The sequence below is a fragment of the Emydura macquarii genome, unplaced genomic scaffold (assembly GCF_026122565.2).
Source record: "Emydura macquarii macquarii isolate MOO-44397 ecotype Brisbane River unplaced genomic scaffold, CSIRO-AGI_Emac_v2 contig_3689, whole genome shotgun sequence".
In the NCBI taxonomy this organism is placed as follows: Eukaryota; Metazoa; Chordata; order Testudines; family Chelidae; genus Emydura; species Emydura macquarii.
The window spans coordinates 22,055-34,065 of NW_027133826.1; the positions used below are offsets into that span (position 1 = coordinate 22,055).

Here is a 12,011-nt window from a genome sequence, read left to right on the forward strand (position 1 = left end):
ACAAAACCGGCCCCAGGACCGACCCCTGAGGCACTCCGCTTGTGACTGGTTGCCAGCTAGACATGGAGCCATTGATCACTACTCTTTGAGCCCTATGCTCTAGCCAGTTCTCTATCCATTTTATAGTCCATTCATCCAACCCATACTTCTTTAACTTGCTGATAAGAATACTGTGAGAGACCTTTGCCTTTGCCTCCCCCTGCTCTACACCCACTTCCTTCCTGCCCCATCTCTATCTCCTTCCTCTGAACTTTCCCTCTATTTGTTATTTTAATTTAATTTTTCTTTAACTAGTTGGATTTTTATCAGCAAATGTTGTTTGTTTCTAAATTGTGTAATACAAATACGTGATTTCTATCGTCACCCTTCATATTATAGATGGGTTTCAAATGTATCCGAGGTAACCTAGCAAAAGGCTGATACACTGTGAGCTGTTAATGTGCTATGAGAAGTTTAGGTGCCATTGGCTATGTCAGTTTGGTCTGTGTGTGTAGCTATTTAAAAATGTAATAAAATATAACATGAAAAACCAAAGCCGCACCCAACAACGCTCCTGGCCCTGGCTCTGTCTCCCCTGCCCCTGGGCTGGGACACTGGCGGTGACTCGCTGCAGCTCAGGCCGGGCCCACTGGGAACAGCAGGAAGGGAAACGCCCCAGCCAGAACCAGCCAAAACGGCTTCTCTGAGCTCGGGACAGGGAAAGTGAAACTAACCTGCAGCGACTGTTCCCGGCCCGGGTGGAGGAGCCATGGCTGCTGCCAGGGAGCTGGCCCGGAGCTTCCAGGACGAAGTGACTTGCTCCATCTGCCTGGAGTATTTCACAGACCCGGTGACTATTGAGTGTGGGCACAACTTCTGCCGAGCCTGCATCAGCCGGTGCTGGGGGGAGTCGGAGCCAAACTTCCCCTGCCCCCAGTGCCGAGAACCCGCCCAGCAGAGACACCTGCGGCCCAACCGGCAGCTGGGCAACGTGGTACAGTTAGTGAAGGGCCTGAGGCTGCAGGCGGTGCTGGAGCCCGAGGTGGGCAGAGTGTGTGAGAGACACCAGGAGACTCTGAAACTCTTCTGTCAGGAGGAGGATCAAACCCCCATCTGCCTGATCTGCAAAGAGTCCCGGGCTCACCGCGCTCACACCGTGGTTCCCGTTGAGGAGGCTGCCCAGGAGTACAGGGTAGGGCGCAGTTATCGCCATGGCTGGGTGTTACAGGCCCAGCCTCTGCACTCACAGAGCCCCTGGCCTGGGTCTGAGCAGCCCTGGACGGGAACCGGGGAAGTGCCCGATCCCGGGACCAAAGAACCTTCCTGGGGCTGATGGTGCTGGGGAGGAGCCGGGCCGGGCCCAGCAGCTCTGCCCCGGGAGTTCCCTTGGAGCTGGGGTCACTCACTTTTCAGTGGGTTGGAGAAGGGGACGTGGTTCCCCAGCCTCTGCTCAGTGACGATCACAGGGCACAAACCAAGGACCCAAACCAGCCCCCAGAGCCCTTGTCTGTGTTTGCAGGAGAAAATCCTGAGCCGCCTGCAGCGTCTGAGGGAGGAGAGAGAAGAGCTGCAGGGACTGAAATCCGACTGGGACAAGGAGAGTGAGAGGCTCCTGGTAGGTGCCCTGCCCCGCCCAGCAGGTTTGCACAGGGGCGCCAGCGACAGCAGCAGGGGGAGTCTCTGCCTTGTTTGGTGTCTGTAATTCAGAAGTGTGAAGGATTTCCAGGGTCGATGCAGTGAGGGAGTTTAGGGCATTTTAACCAGCGCAGGGCAGACTCTGCTCTCAGGTACCTGGTGTAAATCAGGCGTGACCCACTGAAATCAGTGGGGTTAGGGTCAGATGCTCTGTGACCCTGGTGTTAATTCCCACTGAAGTCAGGGGGGTCGCACAGGGCAGCTGGGAGCAGCCTTTGGCTCTGCCTCTGTAGCACTGGGGGGGGGAGAGGAGACTAAAACTGCTGAATGTGCACAGGTGTCGCAGGGGGTCAGGGTGAAGCTGGGGGAGACTTTTGCTCATCCCAGGGTCTGAGTGTCAAACATTTCCAGTGATGCCACTGGGTGGTTTGGGCAGCAGCGTTTGCCAAGGCCTGGTCTACACTGAAATCTGTCGCTGGTACCGTGATGGGGTTTGGGGGGATGATATTTTGGTGACATTTTTTATTCCTGGCCAGAGCCCTGGTGTAGACACAGTTCTACTGGCAGAGAAGTGACATGAAACGCTCTGTGCAGCCTGGACAAGGCTTTGTGCCATTTCCCATGATGCCCTGCTTTCCCCATGTCCCCACCCTGTCCCTGCAGAGGCAGACGGAAGTGGAGAGGCAGCTGGTGGTGTCCGAGGTTGAGCAGCTGTGCCAGTTCCTGGCTGAACAAGAGCGCCTCCTGCTGGCCCGGCTGGGAGAGCTGGACGAGGAGATTGGGAGGAGGAGGACGGAAAACACCACCCAGCTGTGCGAGGAGATTTCCCAGCTCAGCGCCCTGATCACGGAGCTGGAGGGGAAATGTCAGCAGCCGGCACTTGAACTGCTGCAGGTGAGACCGTGTCAGACGCGCCCAGAGCCCGGTGCAGGGAGGGGACGGCCCCTGAGTCACTTGGGGCTCACAGGGTAACTCAGTGCAGAGAGCGCAGCCTGGGGATTCTGCAGGGCCAGGGGTCCCGAGTCTGCAGAGAGACAGGAGTTTGGGCTGTCAGGGAGGGAAGGAGAGGGAAGTTGGTGAAAGGCTGTTCCAGCCCCAGGGCTCAGCTCAGGGGCCTGGCTGTCCCTGCAGAGCAGCTGGTGGGACAGGGGCTCTGCTCCCACTGGCACAATCCTTCAGTGCCTCCCCCCCACTGGGGAGCAGCCTGTGGGGCTGGGGCTGTGGGAGCAGAGTGACCCGTCTGCGGCAGTGGCCGGGCTGGGCCGTGGGCACTGACTCTCTGCTCTGTCTCTCGTTCCCCTCTAGAGTGTCAGAAGCGCCGTGAGCAGGTACGTCTGGCTCGTCTGCCCCTCACGCCCCGTCGTGCTGGGAAGAGGCTCAGAGACCCGGCTACAGCCCCAGCCCCCAGATCCCCGACCATGGGACAGTTTCACCCTTTGGATCCAGCCCCGCCTCCTTCCCCATCGCCCTGGGGCGCCTGGAGCTGTGGCTCTGTGACCCATCATGAGGAGGATCATCCCCCAGCTCTGGGCTGGAGAAACCTCCCTGGAGCCAGGCCGACTCAGGGGATCATTACTGGGGCTGGGGCCTGTCACCCCGCGGGCCCAACTGGGACCTGGCCCCAGCTCAGTCATGGCCCAAAGCCTGTCCCATGTGAGGGGGGCCCAGAGGCCTGTGGGGAAAGAGCCGAGTGTCCCAGCTCACACCTCAGAGGGGCCATTTCCATGTCTCAGGACCCCACTCCCCGTGGGGAGCGACCAGGCCCCTTGGAGGCTGAGAGGAGACGCTGAGGAGTGGCTGGGCCTGGAGAAAGGGTCCCTCTCTCAGCCTTGGGAGCAGCCCCTTCAGGTCCTGGTGGGGAACATGGGCAAGGTCGGGTGTGATGAGAGCTGGGGCTGGCGCTGTCCAGGCTGTGTTTTCTCTCTGGACGGAGAGAGGCTGCCAGTCCCCAGGCTGGGCCCCGGCAGATTCTGCAGGCACTAAATTCCCTGGGCAGCAGAGGTCATGGCCCTGTTAGCTCTGCCTGTGGCCCCAGCTCCCACCCACCCCCCTTTCTGGCTTTGGGCAGCAGGGACCTAGGGCCGAGGAGGAAAGGAATAAACACACTCGTGTCTCTGCAGGGGAGAGGAGGCGACGTCTCCACATCCGGTGCCCAAATCCCCTGAGCTGGAAAAGAGAATCCGGGATTTCGCTCGAGAGAACAATCTCCAGGGGGCTGTGACGGGATTCCTGGGTAAGGGACGCTCCGCGGGTTTCTCTCTTATAGTGTCCGGGCAGGGACAGGTGTGGGTCTCCCATGGGGAAGCTGCGGAGCTGAGACTGCAGGAGGGGAGGCCCCCGGTGGTTGTGTTGTTGTCAGTCCCTGACTGTTCAAACAGAGCGGGGCAGATCATTCGCAATCACTGCCGCTCTGGCCTTGGCCAGCTGAGCTCAGGGGCTGACTCTCCTGCCGGCTGCTGCTGTTCAGAATTTCTGTGTATTTCTCTCAGGCTCCGATTTGCTGCTCACTGCTCTGGCTCTGCAATTCAGCCAGCTGAGGTTGAACATGGAGCTGCCACGAGGATCCACAGGGCAAGAACCTGGTCTGTGGATCCGTGGGCAATTGCTGCATCCACACCTGCAACCAGCACTGCTGGTGGGGCAGCCATTGATGGGCTGTGAGCTTGTGGGGCCAAGCACCCCTGGATGTCCTGGGTCCTGCCCAGAGCCCCTGGTTGGCAGGGCTCCCCACCCTTGGCCCAGGCAAGATGTTTATGGCCTAGGGGAAACTCCTGGAGGCTGCCTTGGTACAAATGTAATTCCCTGACCTGCTGCTGGGTTAGACCCTCCCTTGTTCTTGCTTCTTTGCCTTGTCCCAACCCTGTCCCAGCCTCGCTTCTGCCTTGGACCCAGCCCTGCTCCTGCCTTCCTTGACTCCAGGTAACCTAGTTCTAACTCTCAGCTCATATTCCTGGCTCTGACTCCGGTTTGACCCTCTGCTCGGGCGTTCGTCTTCTGGCTCTGGCTCCGGTTCTGGCTTTGGTTCCATTTCTCAGCACCTGACGCCTGCTCTGATCGCTGTGCTTGGCTGCCTGTGTCCTGGCTCCTGAGAGCCACGCTGCTGGGCTCTGATTGTCTCTGTTTGGAGGAAGGGAGCAGGGGGTTGGTGGATTTCTGAGCTCCAGGGAAGCTGTTCTGAGCAGAAAGGCAGATTTCCCATAAAGACATCCATGGTTGAGAACAGGAGCTTGGCGTGAAAGTGCCTTCCCCGCTGCAACTATCCCTGTGGCAGCGCCCTCCTGTTGGGAAAGGAGAGAGAGTCTCCCTCCCGTGTGCCTGACGTGGGCAGAGGGACAAGCGGGATATTTCTTGGGAACGTTGGTAGCTGGTCAGCGTGAGACACGTTATCACAGACAGACTCAGGCCAGGTTGTCAGTTCCCTGGGCGTCAGTGGAGCTTTGCTGATTTACACCAGCTGAGCATCTGGCCCTAGTGTTTTGAACACCTTAGGCCAGATTTTCAGAGGGATTTAGGTGTGTGGTGGGATTTTCAAACACCCCAAAGCAGGCTAAGCACCTACCTCCCATTGATTTCAATAGGAGTGACGTGTCTGACTTGCTTCAGCACTTGGACAAATCTCCCGAGGTGTCTGTCTGCACCTTTAGCTGCCTAAATCCCAGTGAAAAGCTGCTTCTTGGGTCTTAGGCCTGGTCAGCACCAGAAAATCAGATCAGCAGAAGTGGTCTCTCAGAGGAATGAAAATGCACACCCCGAAGTGGCGCAGTGCAGACAACTTAAGTCCCCGCTTCTCAGGGACGTGGGGTAACTGCACTGATGGGAGAACCCCTCCGTCAATATAGGGAGCGTTTACACTGAAGTGCTACAGTGGGGCAGCTGCAGCAGTGTCACTGTAGCGGTTTAAGTGTGGACCAGACCTTAGTGCCTCTTCTCTCACTGACATCGTATCATCTGGAAGCTGTGATCGAATGATTCTTAGCACTGGTGATACAGGGACTGCGACTCATTATTGATTTTTCTCTCTTTCCTTGCAGAGGGGCTGGCTGCAGAGAGAGGTGAGAATCCCGAGTAGCTGTTCTAGGGCAGTGTTACCCGCACTCTGGGCGCTGTTGTCAGTTGGCTGCGTGCGTGTGCGCTCCCTGTGTGTTTGCTGTCCCAGCTCAGCGCAGAAAACCAAGATTCCATCCCATGACTGAATAACTCGACACAACCAGAGATCTGCTGAGCAACGAAGGCACCCGGCCACGTATATTGTCAGATGAGCACAGCAGATAAAATGCCCGATACGTGCTACAAGTACACTTAATATTGTGTGTCCCTGACAGTGGACCAGCTCAGTGAACGGTGGGACTTTCCGTTCCGCACTTGACCAGACAAAGATGTTTCCTCTGAAACCCCCTTTTGTACATAGATAGAAACAAATGACGTATTGCCCTTCTGGCGTGTAGTTGGCACCCCCTAACACGGCAAGGTACCGCCCCCCGATGTGGTGTGATACCACCTTGTACCTTGTACCGATGGGTCAGTCAAAACATCTCTATTCATCATCTTAACAAGACATTTCTATCCATTCTAGTGTCATTTGAAGAGGTCAATGCACCTCGTTATCTCTGGCGTATTAGGATGTCCTGGGACCTTTCTGGAATGTGCTTATACTCAGTAATCCTTGGAATGTGTGTTTGTTTACACCAGCTCTGTTCTTGCCAGTTACTGTGGCCTGGCAGCATTCATAGCCCTACTTTTGCTAACTTTGCTTTATAACAGACTTGACCATTACTTTAACTCAGGCCTCAGGTCTGGCCTGTTATGCTAGGCCCATGTTTCCGGCTCTTACTTTCTACTACAGGTGAAACCTGGTTAATTGAAGTGCCCACCCTTTCCCAATCCGTACGGCTCTGGGCATAATTTCTGTGGGTTTGTGGGATCTTTTACCAGGAAGGAGCCTTACACAGTAATATCCCTCTTCTCTATTTATTGACAATGACCAGACATAGTACCCAAGCTAAGCATACAAGGCTATGCTCACCAATCCTGATAGAGCAGAGGACCAGGTAAGGTTAGTCTGGTCTGGATTCTTGTTGCTGCACGTCAGGGTCACGCAGAGGATTCTAGCAGCTCTGATCTTTTCTTCATCTAGCTGGACCCCAGTTTTTATAGTGAAACTTGAATGCTGCTTAGCTACACCTTAACCGATCATATTACAAAATAAATCTTTGATCAATCTTAACATATTGCAAAATTATTCTTTTTAGTAATCTTTAAGCAATCATACCCGACCACCTTAATTAACCACAGTTAGTTAGCTTAGTTATGCAACAGCCAGAAACAATCAAAGAACCAAACAGCAATCATTCAATACACAATAGAGAAGTGGGTCCCATACAGACACAACAATAAGAAGTTTACAAGCACAACAGTCGATACGTGATTCCTTCCCAGACAGAATTCTATCAAACAACGCTTTCTTTACACATCTTAAGATCTGTTTCTTTATCTGGTGGTGGTCGGTCCTATTAGGCCAGTAGCACCTTCTTAACAGGCCGATACTACATTGTCCTGATGTAATGTCAGGAGGGTGAAGATGTGACTGCATGCTGCTTAGCTGATGGCTGCTGTCTCTCCTGCTATGGCTGCTACTGCTTAGCCAAAAAACAAGGCCTCAGACCTTCCAGCAGGTCACAGCAGCTGCTGGGAGCCTGTTCCCCTGTGTGGAGCAGCCCCTGGGCTGGGCGGGTGTGCAGTGATCTGCACAGGAGAGAAACCCAGCAGGTGAACGTGGGACAGGAAAGACAAAACAGAGTCAGAACCTGTCCAGCCCTGGGCTGTTGTGAGACGGTGCAGAGCTGGGTGCGGTGGGAACAGGCCCATGTACCTGGCTAGAGCGGCTGCTGCACCGTCAGGGCTGTTTGCATCGGGACAGCAGGGTCTGCCCCCCCCGCACTGGACTCCGCTCCGGGTGCCCCTGCGGTGTGAATTCTCACCTCTCTCTCTCTGCTGGTTTATTCCAGGACTCAGAAGAGCCCGAGGATTTGCAGGTAACCGAGGCCAAACCTGTGTCAGTGATGCCAGCCCCTCCCCTGGCCGAGAGTCACTCCCTGCAGCTGCTCTTGGCACCAGCACCCCGTAGTGCCCGAAACCTGGGCTCCCTCCCTGTGACCGGCCAGAGTCAGCACATCCCGGCTCCCCTCCCACCGACCCCGGCACGGCTGGGCTCCGGCCAGTTCTGACCCCGGCCCATGAGCCTGTTGGGATCCTGAGCTCGTCTTCCCGGTGTCTCATCCTAGGGAATCACTGACCCCTGGGAGCATCCTGTCCCCTCCCCCTGTCGCCCTGTCCTGGGCAGGGCACCCCAACCTGTCACCCCCTCCCGGGCAGAGTCCCAGGCCCTGAGAGACTCGCTGGCTGCCCCAGGCTGGCCAGGCCCAGGGTGTCCAGCAAGGCCGTTGGTGCTGGCGTCACGCTCACTGCCAGAGCCCCCAGCCCCTGACCCAGCCCAGCCTGTTGCCCAGCGCTGACCCCTCCCTGCTGGTGGGGACCCTGCAGCTCTGATGGGTGAGCCCCCCCTCTGCCGCTGTATTTGCTGCTGCACTCCCTGGCTCGACCAGTGTGGCGCTGCTGGGGCGGCTCCTTCCCTTGGCACCTGGATTGTCTCTGGTGGGGCAAGTGGCCTGGGCGAGTGGGCAGGGACCTGCTCAGAGACACACGCCCTGTGCTGCATCCAGAGGGCAGAGACGAGCCTGGTCCGAGCAGCAAAGTGCCACCGCGCTGGGATTAACCCTTTCCTTCCAGTCACCCCACCAGACCCCGACCGGTCAGTGCCACTCGACTCCCCCGGCTCTGATCCCAGGGTCCCACATCCGGCGCTTGGGGGAGTGGCTGGGTGATCATGTGGGGCAGAGTAACTAGGACACTCTGCAATGGGGAAGGCCCCGCGCTGTCACACTGGGCAGGGAGCGTTATTACTGACATAGCGCCCACCAGTGAGCCAGGCGCTGCAGAGACAGAACAAGGGGCTGCCGGCCCCACACGCTCCTGGTCTGAGAGCAGACAAGGCCCAGCAGGGGGAGCAGAAACTCTGGGGAGGGGGAGTGAGGGTCCAAGCGTGGGACCAGCGACACCCTGGGCCTGTCTGGCTGGGTCGGGCAGAGGGTTTTGTAGAGACCCGGCTGGCTCCGTGCTGGGCCCTGGGTCACCCCCAGTTCAGCATCCAGCCAGCAGGGGGCTCCGTACCCCCAGCGCAGGGCAGGGGCAGTCTGAGGTCGGAGGAGGGGGCAGGCTCAGGGGGAGCCGGAGGCTGTGGGGCAGCGGGAGCAGCCAGGGAGCTGGGCCAGGGGAGCCGGGAGCTGGGCAGGAGGCACAAACACCCTGTGCTCAGCGCTCACGCCAGGTTCTCATCTGGCGCCGGCTCCGCTGGGGTCAGACACCGCGGTGAGGGGCCCACACAGCCAGACTGGAGAGAGCCAGGCTCTGTCCGTGGGGGGAGGGGAGCAGCTCTGTTACATGGGTGCCAGTTTCACAGAATTGCCATGGGGAGGCGCCCTGGGGCATCCCCTCAGCCGCCTCAGGGTGGCCTGCAAGCACCCTGCCTCAGTTTCCCCTCTTCAGCACTCCTGAAATTACTCGACACAGAGCAAAGATCTGAGACAAAAGTCCCTGCTGGGGTTTACTTGGACTCTGCCCCTGGAACCCGCCCCTCCCTTGCCCCCTGCCCTCCTGGCACCTGCCCCTCTCCCCAACCACCCTCTGCACCCTGGAGCCCCCCATCACTTCACCCCCACACACCCTGTCAGCCACTTCTCCCCTTTTCCCCTCTGCTCCCATGTCTCCCATCCCTCCTCTCACCCCATCTGTGCCTCCCCTGATCCCCTCTTCTACCCTGGGGTCCCCCCCCTCTCAACTCCCCACTGGTCCCTGCCACTCTCCTCCCTGGTGCCATCCCCTGCCCCTGATCTCCTTGTGTCTGCCCCTCTGCTCAACCCCCCTTTGTCCCCCTGGCAACTGCCTTTCCCCTGCCGCCCTTCTACTCTCCTGATGCCTGCCCTTTCCCTTCCCCCGTGACACTGGCCAGGTGCAAGCTGGATTATTGTACATCCGTGCACACCCCTATTTTCACCACCACCCCCTGCACCTGGCACCCACTTCTCCCAACTCCCCTCCTTTTGCCTCCCCTTCCTTTTCCTCCTTCCATCCTGCTGGCACCTGTCCTCCCCCCCTGCCGCTGGCACCCACCCCTTCTCTTCCCCCTCCACCCTCTGATGCCTGCTCCTCCCTTTGCTCCTTGTTGAACCTAGTGCCTGGTGCCTGCCCCATCCCAAGCCCCACCACTGTCCCCCCAGCACCCGCCTCTCCCCGCTTCTACCTCCCGGTGCCTGCCTTTTCTTCTTCCGTCCTGACCCCCAACCCTTCCCCATCCCCCAGCACAAGCTCCTTCCTTCTCCCCACACAGCCCCCGTCCCTCCCTTCGCCCCCTCTGCCTCCTTGGGTCCTGCACCCCTCACTCCCGCTAGTCCCCTGGGGCCATCCCCTCCCTTTGCTCCTCCTCTGCCCCCTGGGGCCCATCTCTACCCTCACCCCCATCTTCCACCCTCCTGCAAGCCCCTTCCCTCACCCCTATTTGGGCCCCCTGGCAGCCCCCCCTCCGCTTATCCTCCCTTTGCTCCCCACTGCCCCCCTAGGGCCTGTCCTTCCCACCCATCTCTTCTGATCCCCTTGTGCTTATCTGCTTCCTCGCCCCCCATTTCTCCCTGGCTCCTGCCCCTCCCCTCTGTGCCTCTCCTTGCATCCACCCCTCCACTAGCCCCCCTCAGCCGTCCTGGTGCCTGCCCCTTCCTCACTCCTCTGGGAGCCTGGCACCCACCTCTACCCTCCTCCCCCTCTGCCTCTTGATGTCTGCCCCTTCCCTCCCCCATCTCCCTTTTAGTGCCCACCACACCCCTCACTCCCCCCTATGCCCCCCTGGGACCTGCTCCTGCCTCCACCCCCCCTCTGTCCTCCTGGTGCCTGCCCTTCCCCGCACTGCCCTTGTGCCTGCCCCTCCCCTCTGCCCCTCTTCTTCCTCTCCCAGCATCAGCCTGTCCCTGGGTTGCCCTCCCCTGACCTACCTCACTGACGCCTTCCCGCCCCACCCCTGTCCTGCTCCTGCTCTCCTGCCCCTCAAGTTCGCTCCTATGGAAAGACAGGCCCTGACTCCCCTTAACGGGCAACAACCCCCTGCCCCCAGCCATTAACGGGGACGCAGGTTAATTTCCCTTTGATCCCCGTGACCAGCCCCGGCCCCGGCCCTGACTCTGTGACTCTCTCCCCAGTGGACGTGACTCTGGATCCAGACACGGCAAATCCCAAACTCGTCCTGTCTGCGGATGGGAAACGTGTGAGACGCGGAGACACACGCCAGGATCTGCCCGACAGTCCTGAGAGATTTGATCCTTGTCTCTGCGTGCTGGGCACTGAGGGGTTCCCGGGCGGGAGGCGTTACTGGGAGGTGGAGGTGGGAGACAAGCCGAGCTGGGAACTGGGGGTTTGTAAGGAATCTGTGAGCAGGAAGGGGAAGGTCACTCTCTCACCTGAGGATGGATTCTGGGCCGTGTGGCTGAGGGATGGGGAATACGAGGCCCTCACCTCCCCAGCGACCATCCTCCCGGTGAGCGTCAGGCCCAGCCGGGTGGGGATTTTCCTGGACTATGAGGCGGGCGAGGTCTCATTTTACAATGTCACTGACAGGTCCCAGCTGTGCACTGTCACTGGCACCTTCTCCGGGACGCTTCGCCCTTATTTCAGTCCTGGTGTCAATGCTGGGGGTAAAAACGCAGCTCCCCTGATCATCTGCCCGGTCCCAGCCCAGGCCGGAGGGAATCTCTGTCCCTGACAGCGACACCCGCGGCAGAGACTGTCCCCTCCCAGCGCTGAGCAGCCCCCAGGCCCGTGCCCAGGGGAGGGTCTGGAGGGCATCACCTGCCCCCCCCACCCGCCCCTCAGTTCCCAGCACCAGGCCTGTGAGTTCGGGGAAGGGAGAGGGGCAGAGAAGGGGGTGGGGGGAACCGACTGCTGGGCTGGGGGGCAGGGCAGGGGGTGTGTGCATTGGGTGGGGTGAATGTCAGGGGTGGAGGCTGAGGGTGGAGGTGGGGAGGGGGCTGCAGCAGCAGGAAGGGAACAGCCCAGCTGAGATGAGGAAGACTCTGGGGGATGTAACGAGGGGGGAGCCCCTGACAGAAATGACGATTGTGGGGGAGCCCAGTGAGTGCAACGGGGCCAGTGAGTGAGGGGAAGGTCCCGGCATTTCCTGGCCAGGGGGAATCTCTGCCCATGGTGGGGAGTGAAACAGACACAGGGGGCAGCGCGGGGGCAGGGGTGGGAGCGCCGGGGCCCTGCTGTAGGAGCCGCTCTGCGCTGCAGCCTCAGCT

General features: G+C 59.2%; 1 protein-coding gene across 1 annotated transcript; it reads left to right on the top strand.

Annotated features, from left to right (window-relative positions):
• Window positions 1–748: 748 nt before the first annotated feature.
• Window positions 749–11,476, top strand: LOC137145937 (zinc finger protein RFP-like). Its single transcript, XM_067536931.1, has 8 exons — window positions 749–1,171; window positions 1,499–1,594; window positions 2,278–2,508; window positions 2,920–2,942; window positions 3,735–3,847; window positions 5,646–5,666; window positions 7,620–7,646; window positions 10,917–11,476. The coding sequence occupies exons 1-8, from the start codon at window positions 749–751 to the stop codon at window positions 11,474–11,476; spliced, it is 1,494 nt and encodes a 497-aa protein (XP_067393032.1).
• Window positions 11,477–12,011: the final 535 nt, after the last annotated feature.

What these genes read in the sequence shown, in the direction of transcription:
- LOC137145937 (XM_067536931.1), top strand. Translation starts at nt 749, where the DNA reads ATGGCTGCTGCCAGGGAGCTGGCCCGGAGCTTCCAGGACGAAGTGACT. An exon ending in CGGCACTTGAACTGCTGCAG is followed by an intron (nt 2,509 to 2,919) that starts GTGAGACCGTGT and finishes GTTCCCCTCTAG; the next exon opens with AGTGTCAGAAGCGCCGTGAG. An exon ending in GGGGCTGGCTGCAGAGAGAG is followed by an intron (nt 5,667 to 7,619) that starts GTGAGAATCCCG and finishes GGTTTATTCCAG; the next exon opens with GACTCAGAAGAGCCCGAGGA.